We start from the raw sequence: 19435 nt of genomic DNA on the forward strand, positions 1-19435 counted from the left end.
TTAAAAAGTTAAGTATAAGGGTTGATTAAACGCCAAAAGGTACACAAATCAGCTAGTACCCAACATTTCATTCAAGCTTAGTTGATATAATTTAAGTAATTTTGCTGCATTAACTTTTCCTTCACATTTTTTAGAATTTATTAGATGTCACAGACCCTTATGCTGGCCATTTTCATCTACAAAATATTTGTTCAAGTAGCACTGTAGATTGACTTTAATATCTATTAATCTATAATAATCAAACTATTAATTACAGGTTAAAAAGAAAACGTTATAAAAAATAAAAAAAATTACGAGGCTACAAAATTTAAAAACTTTTTTAAAAAAATGCTTACACCAACATACATCAATGATTTCGATTATTTTATTTTTAATAAAAATCGTCGGTTTAAGTTCCTTCTTCGATTAAAGTAATTGTTATTTTATGTAGTAGTCAAACGTTTATAATAATAGGTAATAATTATCTGGCTCTATCGCAAATAATATAGTTTTCTTCAATCACACTCTCAATGTAGCTGTTCTTCTCACAATGTTATATATATGTTATGTAATATAAAATAAATAAGTATTGCATACTTTTAGGACAGCTAATTATTCCAGTATTTTACTATAAGTAAAATTAAATTACAATTGAGAAATGAATAATTGTTGTTGAATAATCTACTTGTTATTAACTGTGTGTTATTTGTGCTCACGAATATTTCGGTAAGACGAATTCAAGTCTGAAATATTGTTTTAAATCCTCCGTGATTCAAATTTAAACAGTAGCCGACTCTAACTTTGTCTTTTTCTACTTTAACATGCATGTATAAGATGTGACAACTTCAGAATAAAGGGCATATTAAAGATAAATCAGAAGAATAATTTGGAATAGAGTTAAAATAAAGTACCTATTTAAAAACGAAGATATAATATACACTTTATCATAATTATAACCAAATAATATTATGAACGAACTGGCCAGCATAAGGGTCTGTGACATCTAATAAATTCTAAAAAATGTGAAGGAAAAGTTAATGCAGCAAAATTACTTAAATTATATCAACTAAGCTTGAATGAAATGTTGGGTACTAGCTGATTTCTGTACCTTTTGGCGTTTAATCAACCCTTATACTTAACTTTTTAAACTGTAAGTTTTTGTTAAGGAGATAAAATAGTACTTTTCTTCTTATTCTATCAAAAAACCGTTATAATATTATCATTTTGACATTTCTTATAAGAATCATGTTTTCATTCATAACTTCTGAAATATCGCTCACAGAAAAAAACCGTCCAAGTAAATTTTTCTTTAAAAAAATAGAGGAATCTATTTCTGAAATAAAAACCGCACCTTCCCATTTGAAAAAATGAAGTTGGTGCCTGTATCTCGCTTCTGGAAGCACCGAAAAAAAATTTACAAATTAAATTTGGATTCCAAACTAAAAACTAAGGGGACACGTATTTTTTAGTTTTTTTCTAGCTATCTTAGTTTCCGAGAAAAAGTCGTTATCCATATAGCTTGGGACACCCTGTATAAGTAAGAATGGAGAGTGAGTGATATTCTAGTGATAAGCACCTAGACGATGCTGGCTGTATGGAGGAAGCCAATGCCAAAAAAAGAAAACAAAAAAAAAAACGAAATAGAACCTAGAGCAAGATAAGTTCCTAATTCATGAGGTTAAAGATTCTTTCAGCTTCAACAGAACTTAAAACAAAAGGATTTTAGCTTTGTGATTTAAAAAAAAAAAAATTTCAGAGTTTTCTGGGACTTGAAAATGCCCAAAAACTGTTGAACTAGTTGATCATTCGCTTTTCCCCAGAAAGAACAACGATATCTTAGATTTTCTAAGATAATAGACAATATTATCAAAAAAATATTGGACCTTCTTGTTTGTAACAGAAGTAAAAATATTTTTTAGCTCTTTTTTCTATGCTTGTGAACATCTAAAGCTCATAAGATTTGATTCTTAGAAAATCACTCGGAAAACTACTTATTTCCCCGGTATTAAGAAAAATACTAGCTTTACTGCCTTGGCAATATTTTCAGTAGAAAAGGGATGAAAAAATACATAAAAATGACCTATCGCGTGCTCTTCTTTCTCTTTGATAACAAGTTAAAAAATTGAAATATGATTAATACAAGGGTCGTTTGAAAAGTCTGTGCAAAGTCAGAGAGATAGCACTACTGGCGCGTATCGAGGTTATGTTTAGTTAGTAGCATCTCTTGGAAGAACACACACCAAGTTTCAGCCAGATCGGTCTATTTCTTTGTGTTTGGCATTCGTTTGAATCGAGGAAGTCGAGTGATTTTCAAAAAATGGACGAAAAAGAATTTCGTGTGTTGATTAAACACTACTTTATGAATGGCAAAACGCCTCAGGAGACTAAAGAGAAGCTTGATAAACATTATGGTGACTCTGCACCTTCGATTAGAACAGTTTATAAAGGTTTCAAAATTTTCGGAGTGGCCATATGGGCAGAAGTGACGCTGAACGTTCTGGACGCCCTGTTGAGGTTACTACTCCAGAAATCATTGATAAAATCTATGATATGGTGATGGTTGACAGAAGAGTGAAGGTGCGTGAGATTGCTAGTGCTGTGGGCATCTCGAATGAACGGGTACATAATATTTTGCATCAACATTTGGACATGACAAAGCTATCCGCAAGATGGGTGCCGCGATTGCTCACGCTTGACCAAAAACGAAATCGTGTGAAGTGTTGCAAGGACGGTTTGCAGCTGTTCCAGAAGAATCCGCAGGACTTTAAGCGTCGTTTCGTCACTTTGGATGAAACATGGATACATCACTACACTCCTGAGACCAAAGAACAATCTAAACAATGGGTTACCAAGGGGGAATCTGCGCCAAAAAAGGCGAAGACCGTTCCTTCGGCCGGAAAGATTATGGCGACTGTCTTTTGGGATTCGCAAGAAATAATCCTCATCGACTATCTGGAAAAGGGTAAAACTATTACAGGTGCATATTATTCATCGTTATTGGACCGTTTGAAAACCGAGCTGCAAGAAAAACGCCCACGACTGGCCCACAAAAAAGTCCTTTTCCATCACGACAACGCACCAGCTCACACCTCAGCAGTTGTGGTCGCAAAATTAATGGAAATAGGGTTCCAACTCGTTTCACATCCCCCCTATTCTCCAGACTTGGCTCCCTCGGACTACTATTTGTTCCCCAATATGAAGAAATGGCTGGCGGAAAAAAGATTTTATTCAAACGAGGAGGTGATTGCAGAAACGAATGGCTATTTTTCAGACTTGGACAAATCCTATTATTCGGAAGGGATCAACAAACTAGAGCAGCGTTGGACGAAGTGTATAAGCCTAAAAGGAGACTATGTTGAAAAATAAAAAAGGTTTACCCCAAAAAATTAAGTAGTTTTTATTTTTGCACGGACTTTTCAAACGACCCTCGTAAATACCAGATTTTGAAATGGTCTAGCACCTTTAATTTTGAAGATATCGAACTGCGTATATGAAAAATGGGGGACATCTGCGAACTCTCACTTTTGGTCACGCGTCAGCCGCGTATGCGGGCAGGAATCTAAAATCAAGTCACATATTCTAAAACTAGAGGTGACGGGCAACAAATTTTTCCAGTACCATTTTTTGCTCAGACTAACCGTTTAAGCTTGAAATGCATTTGAGCCGTCTTAAAATGAACTCCCTGTAGATTACTAACAAATATACTTTACTATAAATATCTCACACTACCATTAAAATAAAATTCAAACCCAAGAGAGACCTGCAACCGAACCCACGATTGGTAGTATACTTAATCTTACCAGCCGCGCCTTTAACCGCTCAACTATAGTGGGCACCTGCTGTATGCTAACATACGAGGAGTGGCTATTAAATAACGAGACTGTTGCTGTAAAACATTTTATTTTAAATTTATACTTATTTAGTTATTATCACCTTCAATATATACCCCTCCCCTATCCCTACAGTGCTCCATGCGAATTTACCATTGTTCGAAACAGTGCTGGAAGTCTTTTTTCTGTGAGCTCCTGCATGAAGCGTGCCTGGTATGGCTGTTAAATAACGAGACTGATGATGCTGCTACAGAAGAACTATGCAAGCGCCAAATCCTAACGACCGACAGCTGTGCAGCGTAAAGCTTTCTCTTTCGATTGCGGGGTCTAACGTGTTTTGTAGAGAAATCTGCCTGACCAGAACTGTCGTTTGTGTAAAGAGGTGTTAGTTTCGTTTTGCCGAAAACATGATACTACACATGTAATAGAGCAACGAATTGTCGTGAAATTTCATATGAACCTTGGTAAAACCGCAACTGAAACTTATCTTTTATTAAAAGAAGTTTATGGCGATGAATGTTAATCACGTGCGCAAGTTTTTGAATGGTTCAAGCGTTTCCAAGATGGCCGAAAAGACGTCGGAGATGATGACCGCCCGGGTCGCCCTTCCACGTCCAAAACGGATGAAAATATCTATTACAATTAATCAACATTACTACCGTGCGGTGCTTGCTCAACTCTGTGAAAAGAGTAAGGAAAAAACGACCCGATTTGTTGGAAGAACAAGTCATGGGTTCTCCATCAAGGCAACGCGCCCGGCTCACACTGCATTCTCTGTCAAGACGTTTCTAGCCAAGTACAACATCCCAGTTTTAGGCCATCCGCCCTTATTCGCCTGAGACCTGGCCCCATGTGACTTTTATCTGTTCCCCCAAAGTCAAATCTGCATTAAAAGGAACACGGACTTCAGTCCTTTGAAGCTGTGAAAGAAAAAGCGGCACGCGTCATGCAGGAGCTCACAGAAGGAAAAGACTTCCAGCACTGTTTCGAACAATGGTAAATTCGCATGGAGCGTTGTAGGGATAGGGGAGGGGTGTATATTGAAGGTGATAATAACTAAATATGTATAAATTTTAAAATAAAATGTTTTACAGCAATAGTCTCGTTATTTAATAGCCACACCTCGTATTCTCTGCATTTGTTCATTATAATACCCAAGTTACCATCAATTTTTCTGTTTTACTTTTAAATTGCACCACGACTCCATATTGAAAGTATTACCAATTGTACTTGACTATAGGTACCCTAAATGGTTAGCCCATCTGATAATAACTAAACATATGTACTGGTTTAAAGAAATTAATAACTGCTTTCAGAATTATAACATAAATGTAAACTTAATTATAGAAAATTTTAAAAATTGTAGGTTATGAGATAACCTCAGAGATTGAAGTGTACATTAAGAAGTTCCTAAGAAGAGAAAATCTAAGGGGCCAAGCAGCTGGATTCGAACCTAGGACCTCCGCGGTGGGAATCCAATACGCTAAACGCATAGCTAATCCATTCCCTAGTATTTTGTTATTTTAAAAGAAGCTTTTAAAAATGAATTTATAAACGATTTCCTATTAAAATTAAGTAATTCTAAAGTATCTCGCCGGTACAGATAGCTTTAGTATGATTTAAATTATGGATAGATGTATATACAACTATATAGAACTTTCTAAGATTAGATGGATCTTCAAAATTAAAGGAGCTGACCTACTTGGGTTCAATTAAAAAAGTTTCAAAAGTTTGGATATTCTTTGTACAGTGCGTGACCAGAAGGAGAATGAGTGCCGGTATACGACGAATTTTGCCAGAGATGGTTTAGGTAGGGTCTTTTTTTTGGAAGCGATGTTGTGTATAACCTGAACGTTGGTGGACGGGAAGTCATAATTAACTTTTGCAGGGTGGCATTCATCTGAACAATGAATATATCAGATTAAATTTTTATTTATAAAGAAGGCATTTGCATTTAATTGATCAGTAAATAAGGTTTTGTTAATAAATAGATAGTAACAAAAAAAAATGTAATTTTTATTATGTTTTTATAAACTAAAAGTATAATTTTTTGTTTTAAATATTAATGTCTAGAATAGACTCCACTATCGGCTGTTGTTGACTTGTATTGTGCGTTTAATTTGGGTATTTTTAATTTCTACGTATTTTTATAATAAATAAAGCTTTTTTTTTCTTCTAATTTACATAATATTTTAAAAATTAATTGTTAATGTCATTTTCCCGCTCCCCATAAAGTATTTATCCCATAAATGCAGTTGGTAGGGATCATACATAAAAGTTTCTAAGTATGATTTCTGAATGGTTCAGTCACTTTGGTCACCTTCCCTTTTTGAAAACTCCTCTCATTCGTGAACACGTTTTCTTGTAAAACAAACGTAATTTCTCGTACGGTAAAAGGAAAAGTTAGAAAGCCCATTAGAAAAGGAAACTTTTATAAAAAGTGCCAGCACCTAGGTCTGATAATGATCACATATAGGCCTAATGAGTTTTCTTAAAAATGTCGATTACTTTTATTTTTCCAGCATCCGGAGGAAGATTGAGGCTGTTTGGAGAACAAATTATGCTTCGAAATGGTATCAATTTTTAGAAAATTTATCTGTCTTTCTAACCGTGTCATCAGAATCGAATTCGGACTAAAACTTTTTGAGTAATAACATTTTTATTGGAAAAAAGTAATGATTTTAGAAAAAAATTTAAAGTGACGTCACTCAAGAACAGGTGAAAATATGTAGTTGGCCAATACGTCATTGAACTCCACTTTAGATGTACTTCACACAGTAGGCCTATGGACAATACTTACTGGTTCACCCTGTATATTTTAATAAACATCTATAAAAGAAAAAAATCGCATCTGAAAAGATTCAAACTTAATACTTAAAGTTTAAGTTTACTTTAACTTTTTTTTTTTTTTTTACTTAATATTCAGTGTATTAACACGTTGACTGTGGTATCGGTCCCTTGTAGCTTCAAAATTTGTGTATTAAAAATACATTAACAAAAAACTAATCGCATCACGGCGGCAATCACCGCAATGAAGAAAAAAAAGTTTTACTTTAGTTAAGTAATCAGTCGCTATGGACTTAAACAACACACCCACAACGTGCATGTTAGAACATGTTGCTAGAAGTTAAAACACTTAAGTTTAATCTATAGTATCAGTAACAGAATTTATTTATATCAGTTAGCTTCAGAATCTGGGAAGAATAAAAAAATAAGAAAAATATGTAGAGGGTGTTATTATAATGAATCGCGATCTACACTAAGCAGCCATGAAACAAACAAGGTTAGTTTTGGTGTTGACTGTCCAGGATAACCTGCTCTCTACCATGTTTCAATATGAGACTTAATTAGAATATTGTATAAATGTTCTCACAATGGCAGCAAATCGTTTCATAGGCTCTTGAAAAACAAAAATGATAATAATATAGATATTTGATGATACCAGTTATAGAGTTTGCAAAACCTCCAATATTTAAACTTCTATATCTGAATAACTACTATGTCTAAAACATTGCTATTTATACCAGTTATAGAGCTTACTTTTTACTACAATTCGGTAAAGAAATAATTAATATCGGAACAATAAGAAGAGAGATATAGAAATTTGAAATTTGATCTGTTTGCAAAACCTCCAATATTTAAACTTCTATATCTGAATAACTACTATGTCTTAAACATTGCTATTTATACCAGTTATAGAGCTTACTATTTTCTACAATTCGGTAAAGAAATAATTAAAATCGGAACAATAAGAAGAGAGATATAGAGGTTTGAAATTTGATCTGTTTGCAAAACCTCCAATATTTAAACTCTATATCTGAAAAACTACTATGTCTAAAACATTGCTATTTATACCAGTTATCGAGCTTACTATTCTCTACAATTCGGTAAAGAAATAATTAAAATCGGAACCATAAGAAGAGAGAGGGAAGGGATTAGCTATGAGGTTAGCATACTGGACTCCCACGCGGAGGTCCCGGGTTCGAATCCAGCAGCTGACCCTTAGATTTTCTCTTCCTAGGAGCTTCTTACAGCTCACTGTCCGGTGATGGACAGTGTTGTCTGTAACGAGAGAACACTGTCCGGAGGCCGGCAGTGCACTGGAAAAAGCTCCGGGCGCTAATGACCTCAGCTGTTGATGCGCCAAAAAAAAAAAAAAAAAAAAAATAAGAAGAGAGATATAGAGGTTTGAAATTTGATCTCTTTGCAAAACCTCCAATATTTAAACTTCTATATCTGAATAACTACTATGTCTAAAACATTGCTATTTATACCGGTTATAAAGCTTACTTTTTACTACAATTCGGTAAAGAAATAATTAAAATCGGAACAATAAGAAGAGAGATATAGAGATTTGAAATTTGACCGATTTAAACCGATCTAGTGCTCAAGAACGTGGCTTAGTAAGTGGGAGGTTATAGGTTCGTATGCCGCGTACGACTACTTTTTATTTGTTAGAATAAAATTGTTTATAGAAAAGTATTAGCTTCCGGCCCCGTCCATTGACCCCTAATTGGGTGTTGGACGTTAAGCCCCGCCTGTAAAAAATAGGCAATTACTTTACTTGTTTACTTTACTGTATTATCAGCAGTTTGTTAAACGGTACGTTCCACTTGAACCATAACCTTGCAGGAAAGTCTAACTTAGCTAACTAGTGGGTAGTCTAAAACCAATTTGTCCATCTCAAAAATAAAGTAACACATTTATTAAAAAAATAGTGCAGAAATTTGCTCTAAGTCGGACTGTTTTGCAATAAAATGACATCTTTTTAAAAGTGAACACAGATAGAACCGAGCATTACACAAATATGGCATTTGAGATAAACCGATTAAAATCGGCCATATAATAGAGTAATAGAAAAATTTTATAGCAGAATAATTAATTAGCAAATGTACGCCAAATTAATTCTAAAAGAGTAGTAGAAAGCACAATGTTTTTAAATATAATAGTAGCATTTATATTATTGTTATTATTATCATTATTATAAAGAAATAGTACAGAGATATTAATCAATTGTCAAAATACAACAATAGAACATCATGGAATCAAAACAAACAAAACAAGATCGACCAAGGGAGGGGATAGAAGAGGACGCTGAGAGAGTAAGAGAAGAAGTAGTTTTGAAAGAAGCTTAAAGTGCATATCTCTTTGCTTAATTACTATCGACTTGGCCGTAATGCTATTTCAATCTTCTGGTTAACAGAAATATTGAAGTTCTGGAAGGTAATTTCGTATCTTTTACCTGGATAAAAGATTAGATAAATTGCCTAGTAAGGGATTGTCACCTAGAAATAAGTAGATTATCTGGAAGGCACAGGAAGACACCTGCAATGGATCCAAAGAAAGAAGTCAACTGTTTTCTTTAAAACTTGTGTGTAAATATTTAATTTCTGTATGAGTTGTTTTTCATTTTCTATTCTTTTGTAAAAAGGAAGCTTCAGGAGGGTTGTTTGGAGAGACAAGTAATTTAACCAAGATATTGTTTGGACTATTTATATATATATTTTTGTATTAAATTGTTTAATTACTTTTCATGGTTTGTAAAAAAGGAGTACCTACCTAAATACCTAAATTATTCTGATGAACGCATAATATACAGGGTGATCCATTTAAAACGCACCAATCGCTTATAACTTTTTAGGAAAGCGGAATTTCGAGAAAACCCTTAAAGTAAACTATATGTTTATTTTGGTCTAGTTTTCAAATTTTCCACCCCCGATGCTGTATCTTTATTTTTGGCGGAGTTACAGCCAAAAACCTGATTGGGGTTTCATAAGGACCACTGGTTTTGACAAAGAATATGAAAATTAAATAAAAAATTGTGAAAAATGACGTTGACCCCGTTTCGATACTCTTAATATTAGTCGAGATATTTAAGATCAAAGTTACAATTTTATCTATTCGTGATCGGTTTTCGATATTAATTTTCCACCACAAATACAAGTTTTGGGAGGTCCTCTGACTGCGAAAAATGTTTTTGGTGACGCAAAGTAAAAAAATAATAATAATTGAAGATGTTAAAACATGTAGGATAGTGTAATGGTTGTGGGTGTTGGTCTAGTTGTCAAGAGCGTGGTTTTGTAAGTGGGAGATCCCCAGTTCCAATCCCGCATATGACTACACTTTATTGAAAAAAATGTATTATGATTTTTTAAGTAATAAGAATGACTGCATACGCGGAATTCGAACTGGGGACCTCCCACTTACAAAGCCACGCTCTTGACCACTAGATCCAACACCCTAGCAAGATATTCTTACCGTAATCATAGGTCAAGAAGTCTTGCATACTGGGTACATAAACATGATGTGATGGTTGCTTTTATTTGATGATAAAACAAATTTATCCTGATTCACCCACAACCATTACATTACACTTCATATTTTAAAATCTTCAATTATTATTTTTTTACTTTGCGTCACCAATAACATTTTTTGCAGTCAGAGGACCTCCCAAAACGGTGCATTTCTGGTGGAAAATTAATATCGAAATAGTAACTTTGATCTTAAATATCTCGACTAATATTAGGAATATCGAAACGGGGTTAACGTCATTTTTCACAATTTTTTATGTAGTTTTCACAATCATTGTCAAAACTAGTGGTCCTTATGAAACACCGACCAGGTTTTTGGCCGTAACTCCGCCAAAAATAAAGATACAGCATCGGGGGTGGAAAATTTAAAAACTAATCCAAAAAAATCTTATAGTTTACTTCGTGGGTTTTTTCGAAATTCTGCTTCCCTAAAAAGTTATTAGCGATTGGTGCGTTTTAAATGGATCACCCTGTATATATTTCTGGTTGATTTAATTATTCTTTTTTTGTCTATTTATTTATCCGAAGGTTTGCTGTTACTATGGTAACAAAATAAACAGCGTTGCGCACAAAATTTTTACTGATTTAATTTCCTACCCGATTATTATATTAATTTATTTATTTATTTTATCTCACTTTTCGCCTCACCCTGTCAACACTGTAGCTAGGCCGTGGTAAGTTGGTAACACTGTCTCAACTCTTAGAGATGCATTTAATTTAATCTTCCAGAAAAAATGTTTCAAATAAAATTGAATGTTTGTTTACTAAACGATATTTCAATTAAAAAAAAAATTGTATGAGGTACATTTGAGAACATCTCAGGATATAGAAAGAACTATTTACTAAAGGTGACAATTCAGTTAAGCCGAATTTTTTAAATAGGTGGCAAGACAGTAAAATTAACATTATTGGCCCTTTTGAGTAAAACCAAATTCGCTGTACTCTCTGAAGAGTGCTCTCAATCGAATTTTTCGGTTGTTTCAAATAAAAGTTACTGGATCTACCTGGTATGCAACTAGTCAACAAGTTTAGAAAACGTTAGAGCTGTTATCAAACAAAACAAATTCTGAAAAAAAAAACTAGAATATTGATTCGGTTAAATGGTTAACCGATTTTGATCTAAACCTTATTGTGACGTCCTCTGTTTTGCATCCAAGCAAAATATGTATCTCAGCAATTTTTAGTTGTGTCAAATGACACCTCAATCATGAAAATCGGTTCGCGCGTTTAGGCGCTATGTTGTTTACAAAAAAAGTAAAAACAACAAGAACAAGACCAATTTTTGAAAATGCCGATTTTTGCTCATTTTCAGCAACTTTTTTCACGAAATCTATTTAATCTATGTTATTGCAAAAAAGTTACAATTATAAAGGAGGGTTTGCCCTATATTTTAAAGAAAATTTGGGAATTTTATCTTTTATAGAAAAAGAGAAAAAAATTGTCAAAGTTGGGTGTTTTTCAACGTTACAGCTTTTTCTTGCAGTTTTTGTTGATCAACCCTTATACAACTGTCCTACGCACAGTTTTTAATACACTCACACACGCACAGACTATTTTATAAAAACCACTTTTTTCGGACTCAGGGGATCTCAAAACGGTTATTTCCGGTAAAAACTCTAAATCAATAATCTGCACGATTACATTATCCTCTTGCAGTAGAGTAAGAGAAATTGAAAATTGATTTAAGGTTTAGTTAATTTTTTTTTTTTTTTTTATGATTTAAGGCGCGTCAACATCTAAGGTTATTGGCGCCCGGAGCTTTTTTCAGTGCACTGCCGACCTCCGGACAGTGTTCTCTCGTTACAGACAACACAGTCCGCCACTGGACAGTGAGCTGTAAGAAGCTCTTAGGAAGAGAAAATCTAAGGGTTAGCAGCTGGATTCGAACCCGCGACCTCCGCGTGGGAGTCCAGTATGCTAACCGCATAGCTAATCCCTTCCCCTAGTTAAGTTAATAATAATAATTTTTAATAGGGAAGGGATTAGCTATGCGATTAGCGTATTGGATTCCCACGCGGAGGTCACGGGTTCGAATCCAGCTGTCTGCCCCTTAAATTTTTTTTTTTCTTCCTAGGAGCTATTTACAGCTCACTATCCGGCGATGGACAGTTTTTTTCTGTAATGAGTGAACGCCGGAAGTGCACTGAAAAAAGTTCCGGGCGCTAATAACCTTAGATGTTGACGCGCTTTAAATCATTAAATAATATAAAAAATAATAATAATTTTTAACCTACGTTTAGATTAGATTCCGTCGAGGTTGGCCAGTAAGCCTACGCCATTGCAACCCAAAAGACTTGTTGCACCCTCTAGTTGGAGCCCCTTTTCCAATTCTTCTGGAAGTATCTCTCAACTTTTGACTTCTAAACGCCCAGGTCACTCAGTTAACATGTATAGGATTCCTAAGATACACAAGTCTTGAATTAACTTCTAGTGTAGCCGCCTGGATGCCTAAGAAAATTAGAAGTAATTATCCTTCTCTTGAAAATTCAGCAGTGAAAAAGATTTTGGCCATTTTTCATAAGCTTACTGAGACAACGTACTTCGGATTAGCTTTGTACAAGCTGATATACCCTTTTTTGCTGTCTCGGAAAAATCCGTAAACCTCATTGAGTCATAAGATTATATAGAGTAATTAATTATTTAAAATAATTAATGTTCATTTTATGTTTTCGATAGATCATGTTGCCTATATTAGTTTGTAAACAAATCTGAAATAATTACATCAAGAAAGTGTCTGGCAACCTACAATAGGCAAAAAAAGTATTTGCACACCCTGTTATTTTAAGGTTTCATATAAAAAAAAATTCGCTTTTTACCCAAATTACGTTTATTTAACTTCTTAAATCAAGCACTATAAGATGATAAATATAAATATGCAAAAGAGTCAAATAAATTAAGTATAAAGAACATAATGTTATTTTATACTGCAAAAAAAGTATTTGCACACCTAGTTAAACATTGCAAAAACTAATTTGGTTGACCCATAACCAATCATAACTTTGTCCTTAATATTTAGTGTGCATCCCTTTAGCTTCAATTACGGCTTGTAACGCCTTGGCATTGATTCAACTAAATTTCTTGTCACCTCATCTGATAAATTGTTCCAGGAATCAACTAACACCTGTCTTAAGTGCTCCTTACTTGTAATAGAGGTCTGGCGGACTTTCCTGTCCAAAATATGCCACAGATTTTCAATTGGGTTCAGGTCTGGTGATTGAGGTGGGTTCAGTAATCTTCTTGGGGCATTATAAAGGAGCCATTCTTTTGTAATGTTGGCCGTATGTTCTGGATGGTTATCCTGCTGGAAATGAAAATCGTTCTCCAAACCTAATTTTACAGCACTTGCCTTCAAGTTGCCTCGCAACATCTCCACCTAAGACCGAGCTGTCATTATGCCCTCAATAACTTCTAAATTACCCACCCCAGAATAAGCCATACTGCCCCAAACCAAGATATTTCCTCCTCCATGCTTAACAGTTTTTAATATAATTTTTGTATTCAAACCAGTAATATTTCTTCTCCAGATTGTTATTATATTTTGTGGTTTAAAAACCTCAATCTTGCTTCCATCAGAAAAAAATAATTTTTTCCCGAGATTTTATAGGTTTTTTAACAAATTCTTTGGCGAACTCAAGATGTTTTTTCCTATTAACCTCACTAATATATGGCTTTTTTAAGGCTCGCCTGCCTCGTATACCTTTATTGTGAACGAAGTTTCTTATTGTTTGAGGTGTAACCGTCTTTCCTGAACAAGACGCCAGGTCATGCGCAAGTTTTTGAGCGCTGTGAGTTGGTTTCCTCAGCGCGTCTTTGACGATCTTCCTCCTCTCCCGTTCATTTAAGGCTCTTGGTCGACCTGTTCGCTGCTTATTTTCTGTTGTTCCTCTTTCAATGATATACCTCACTGTTGAAAACGATAAATTTACTTTATTTCCGATTTCTCTATTACTGTTTCCAGCACGATGTAATATAAGCACTTCCTGTCTCACACTCACAGGAATTTTTCTAGATTTTGGAGCCATCTCAATGCACTAGTTGAAAACACAATAAAAACTAATGAATCTAGTAAAGAGAGTATAGACAGTACCAAAGGTGACGTTAATCCTCTTTTGTTAAGGCATTTGTTTTATTTACATGTCAAGAGATCCCAAATTACAGCTGTGCAAATACTTTTTTTGCAGTATAAAATAACATTATGTGGTTTATACTTAATTTATTTGACTCTTTTGCATATTTATATTTATCATCTTATAGTGTTTGATTTAAGAAGTTAAATAAACGTAATTTGGGTAAAAAAGTGAATTTTTTTTATATGAAACCTTAAAATAACAGGGTGTGCAAATACTTTTTTTGCCTATTGTAAATGAAATGGATAGTTTTAATTGATCAGAAGATATTTCTATTCGCCATCAATTATTTTCATTTCATTTAATTTTTATTTTATTTCAGATAAATGTTTTTTAAAATTCTCTAAATGTTAAACAGAAAAAAAAAACACAAAATTTACCACTACAGTAATTACTATGGAAAGTTAGTTGTTTATTTTTAATTGACCAACTCATTAAGGTTGAGGAAGGTTGTCTTTTTTGTAAAATATAAAAGAAATAATTTTTGTTTGATGTATACAAGCAGATTGGTTGGTTTAGACATGGTGTGATCAAAATCGTACCAATCACAGAGGTTGAGAAAAAATGCATAACTGTTGTGTTGAGAATTTAAAAAAAAAAGAAAAAAGGCCTTCCTTGAAGTTAGATATATTTTTTTCCCCTCTCTACTTGTATCTTTAATTTTTAAAAGTTTCTTACCTTTTTTCTTTTTTTGTCAAAGTTTTGAACTGTTATTTATTATCAAATAGATTATTTCAAACACCTAGAAATAAAGTATAGGATGTTTTAAATGTCGCATGCGCAAAAGGTAAGAACGGCCGGGCTTTCAACTAAAAAGTGGGGTCTCCATTCTGGTTTAGTAGGTCTTAACCTGTGTGTTGGACAGTTAATCAACTGGAAAGCCAGATAAAAATAGTGTGTGGTCATTTTTTTTGTAGAAAAACTGAGTGTTTTAAACTATTGTTTTATTAAAATAAGTTAGAAGTTAAGATTTTATTTCAAATTTTAGTTTTGTAGTGCAATTTTTTTGGTTATTATCACTATTATTATATGGTTAAGGAACAGACAATGCGTATAACTGTATTAGTGCTGTTTATTTATTACTCATTTTCAACAGCACTTGAAGGATTAATTGGAAGTAAGTCTTTTTTAAAATAGTACTTTCCAATCATTACATTAAGCAATTTAAACTATATTCTCCAGTTTTATTTACTTGGAAAAAAGAACTTGGGAATCATCTTTTTTGTTGGTTTTTCCACCTTTTAGATCAATACCCAATTTTAATTTTTGAAAAGAGGTTTTGATTTTAAATTATCTTTAACTATATTATCTTTAAGTTTACTTTTCCTTGTTTTTTGTTTGCGAACAATGATTTATTTTAAGGGTGAGAACTTAGAATTTTGCGGCGCATTCATCTTAGCAAAAAAGGGGGTTGATTATGGTTGACGTATTTGGGAAGTCCTTCCCCAAAATATAAGTATTGAATTAAAATTTCCTAGTTTTTTGTAGTTATGTCCTTCCTCTTTTGTTATAAATTATTTGTTAGATTTTTTTCGGTTCCTGAGTCTTGGCATAAATATTATATGTATAATATATGTTTGTTTAACCGTATGTCTGGCTTACTGTAAGTAACCTTTTTACTAAAAATGTGGTTAATTTTAAATACTAGTAAAGAACTTAGGGCTTCAAGTAGTTACGAGGGTTCGACTGTAAAAAAATGCACTTCTCCAGGAAGAATTTGACTCGTAGCTCCTCTTAGAAATCTTCGGATTCCTTGTAAAAATCACTGTTCTGAAAAAAAATAAATGTTTCAGAGACATTAGAAATGATAGACCCACACTTAAAGTTAACACCTTGATTAAAAGAATTTTTTCAATTTTGTCTTTTAGCAGTGAATTTGATGCTTCTTATTATTATTATTTGTTAGAATCGTACTGTTAGGGCAATGACAGTGTTGAGGTAATAGTCTAAGGTCACCCAGCGCTTCCAAAGAAACTCCTTCCTTTCTGAATGACTGTCTAGTTAATTATTCTGCCTAAAAGTGATCAGATCAGAACATGGAACGGGCCCTATATACCAGGCACCGTATCCAAAAGAGGCATGTGGTACACCCACCTCTTTTCGAGGGAAACGTTTATGATGAAAATACCAAAGGGTTTTACAGTTATAAACAAAATTAAAATCTACGTAAATATAGAATACATTTAATGAAAAACACCATATAAACAGGTAAAAGCCATGTTTAGTTGCCATGATCCGAGTCAAGACCTGCTAGCAGATATCGGCGAACCTAGTGGAGGTATGCGATTTGCCTGCTTCAGCAGAGGCTGGTGATGTGGAGGTATATGTCGTAAGCTGGTCCCAATAATAACTACTTCTCCCATCTAAAACCATTAAAGACTCCACAGCTAAACCCCATAAACCATAATAAAGCCAAAGCCATTGCGGCCTAAAAGATCTGTTGCGACCGAATGGCTTAGGTTGATTATCTAGAATGGAGGCGAGTTTCAGTTGACAATTTTGGGGTAAAGGAATGTACTGAGCTTATGGAAGATGAGCAAGTAGATTTGTGTGCCCGGAGTGTACTCATGGCGACACCACACCACGATTCCTACAGAAGAAGTACTTAGTTCACTACCTTTTGTTGGTTCCCTGGAACGTTGGTAGAGATATATCCTTCGAAAGAGCTGCCCGGTTTTTGCTGTTGGGTCCAGGAGCAACCACGAGGCTCCCACATCGACCTAAGCTGAGTTTGCAATCATCTCAGTCTAGAAGTCTAAATCTAAAAACTAATCCCTGCTACCTCTTTGAGGCACCTCTAAAGTCACTGTGAGATAAAGTGAGGAATCGGAGCATAGAGGGGATAGGTACTTTACGCCGTATACAAATAAAAGACCAGTGTGTCCGAAGTGAGTATGCTTTGTTAGATGGTTACTATCATAGTGTATGTTTTTGAGGAAATAGCAAACGAACAAAAAAACTGGACAGAAACTATTAGGTTTATTATCTAGAATGGAGACGAGTTTCAGTTGACAATTTTTGGATAAAGGATTGTTTCGGTTGGATGATTTTGGCAATCAATTATATTTCGGGTCCTCTGTGGTACTTATTTAAATTGCAATTTTATTTGCAAATATTCCCAATATTATTATTATTTTTAGCGCAAGTGCCCTTCAAAAATTTTTCCCACCTGCTAAGAACCATGCGGAGATTTTTCTTAAGCTTATCGAGTTCTATGAAGACACTGTACCTGTCTGAGGCCACTCAGCTAAGACCTACGGCCAGTTACCGACATGACCTCGAGGAGGTATGCCATTTGGTGAGGCTAGTGGGTTGGTCTTGTATATCGCATGCAGGCCATATGAAACTGTCTCTCCAGCCCAGCTAGCTGAACTAGGAACACCTGTCGGGTCTCCGCCGCTGGCCCATCCGCTAGGGCTTGCAGAGATTATGCCTCTCTCCGCCAATATGGAAAATAATTATCCACAGTTAATACTTGTTTCATAATTAAAACTGGGCCAGATTAGGTGAGGAACAAATCAATAAATATAACAAAATGACGTTCTCCCGCCTCTCAACTCCCCGCTTCTGCCGCCTCTTCCGCCTAAACCTTTTCATCCATCAGCTACAAAATATATCAGTAATTACCATTACAATGATCCAATATTTCTAGATAACGTTTTGCAGTCACTCGAAACGTCGCTTCACAGCACTCTCCTCCGCTCAGACTGTTTCAGCCTTCTGTAACAAAATACGTTATTAAACCTTTTTTCATTACATTAACATTTTTATAATTTGTTATATTCAAATTTTATAACATATTTTTACTGCATTAAATTTTTTATTAATATTGCTTAGATTTTATTAGATGTTACAATCCCTTACACAGGCCTTTTTCAAATTCAAAATATCTGTTCAATAAAGTGTAGCGCCCATTTAACTTAGATTAATTGTAATAAAATATGTCAAACTATTAATCATTATATCTCTAAAAATGGTTTTTTTAAACCGCTCTTTGCAAATAAACATACAAAATGTCGGGGAACAATAGGTGAAACGTGACCCACAATTTTCTTTTTACCCTTACATTATTAGTGTAGAAAACAAGACGTTAAGCAAGAAAAATATGTTATTTTCTATGTTTTTATTGATAAATTGTTTTTAGTGCATAATTTAATAATTAAATACCTGTGGAAGAAAAATTTGAACTTTTATTTTTCATAAAAAAAATTAGCAATAAAGAACTGGCCAATCACAGTGAAGAATGAAAGTGTGAAAAGTTGGTTGGTTGAAAGGCCAATCAAAAGCAAGAGCTGTTTATTAAACCCTGCTAGTAGAACTTCCAGATAGTGATTAGGAGAACACATAATTATTGGAGATTTCAACATACCACCGTCTCTTGGATGTGCTACAACTTGACAAGAATAGTAGGATTTACAATGGAGATTTTATAATTCTACTTGAGCTATTAAAATATGAGGTGGCCAACCAACGTTTATATCCAATTAGAGAGTAAATTTAACACGGATCTAGCAATGGTCACGTTTGTCCAGCTTCATTTTGTAAAATTATCAGTTATGGAATCATGTAGTGGGTTTGAACACTAAGGTCGATAAAGGCCCTTGATGGAATTTCAAAAAAGCAGACTGAAGCAAATATAGAGATATACTCGTATTTTTATAATAATATATTTCTTTAAGCTTTGCCAATAGTCTCAAATCCTGATGCTCGCGACCGAACTTCGAGTAAAATAATCAAGGAAAGAGCAATGCAAACAATGCCTCGAGATAGCAATTAAAATTCTCAAACTCTCAAGACTCGCTACACAGCTGAAAGAAGTCCGGAATTACAAGACGGCTAGGAATTAGGTGCAAAACTGGATGCTCTAAAATGGCGGTGTGTGAAGCAAAAAAATATTCTAGTTTAAAAACTTTTTTACTAACATAAGTTATAAAAATTATGGCCAAAAAGCTTATACATATCTCGCTACTCTAAATGAAAAGGTAAAGGAATTGATTTTGTATCTCTAAACCACAATACAGGACGTGATATACCTGATAATGTAGTTCTTTTGCAATAATTAGCAGACTGCCTGGCTTTATTAAAACTACCACAGCCAGATTTCAAGCGTGCAATGGTGAAGTTGAATACAGGTGCGCAAGATCTCCTTTAAATTACTGACAATCCTGATGAAAAGGCTATGCGTTTG

General features: G+C 34.2%; 2 protein-coding genes across 15 annotated transcripts in view; one reads left to right on the top strand and one right to left on the bottom strand.

Moving 5' to 3' along the window:
• LOC141461706 (mutS protein homolog 5-like) overlaps window positions 1-19435 on the bottom strand; it is an 85502-nt gene that overhangs the window by 48129 nt on the left and 17938 nt on the right. The window contains exons 5-7 of one of the 11 annotated variants that reach the window (XM_074142964.1): window positions 17875-17967; window positions 15924-16017; window positions 12355-12568 (exon numbers count right to left, since the gene is read on the bottom strand). The gene's annotated coding sequence lies outside the window, so the exon portion shown is untranslated. Of the gene's footprint in view, window positions 1-12354; window positions 12951-15849; window positions 16018-17476; window positions 17968-19435 lie in introns of those variants that run through there. The other 10 variants (XM_074142965.1, XM_074142963.1, XM_074142962.1 and 7 more) reach the window with 10 other exon arrangements.
• The window catches only part of LOC141461705 (low-density lipoprotein receptor-like), a 66336-nt gene continuing 61849 nt past the window's right edge, over window positions 14949-19435 (top strand). For 3 of the 4 annotated variants that reach the window (XM_074142954.1, XM_074142953.1, XM_074142956.1), the window contains exon 1: window positions 14949-15364. In XM_074142954.1, the coding sequence (XP_073999055.1) occupies window positions 15277-15364 (88 nt within the window). In that variant the 5' untranslated portion in view covers window positions 14949-15276. The remainder of the gene's footprint in view (window positions 15365-19435) is intronic. The other variant, XM_074142955.1, reaches the window with a different exon arrangement.

This window comes from Rhodnius prolixus, unplaced genomic scaffold (assembly GCF_049639745.1).
Source record: "Rhodnius prolixus isolate KJV_2025 unplaced genomic scaffold, Rpr scaffold_12, whole genome shotgun sequence".
Classification (NCBI taxonomy): Eukaryota; Metazoa; Arthropoda; class Insecta; order Hemiptera; family Reduviidae; genus Rhodnius; species Rhodnius prolixus.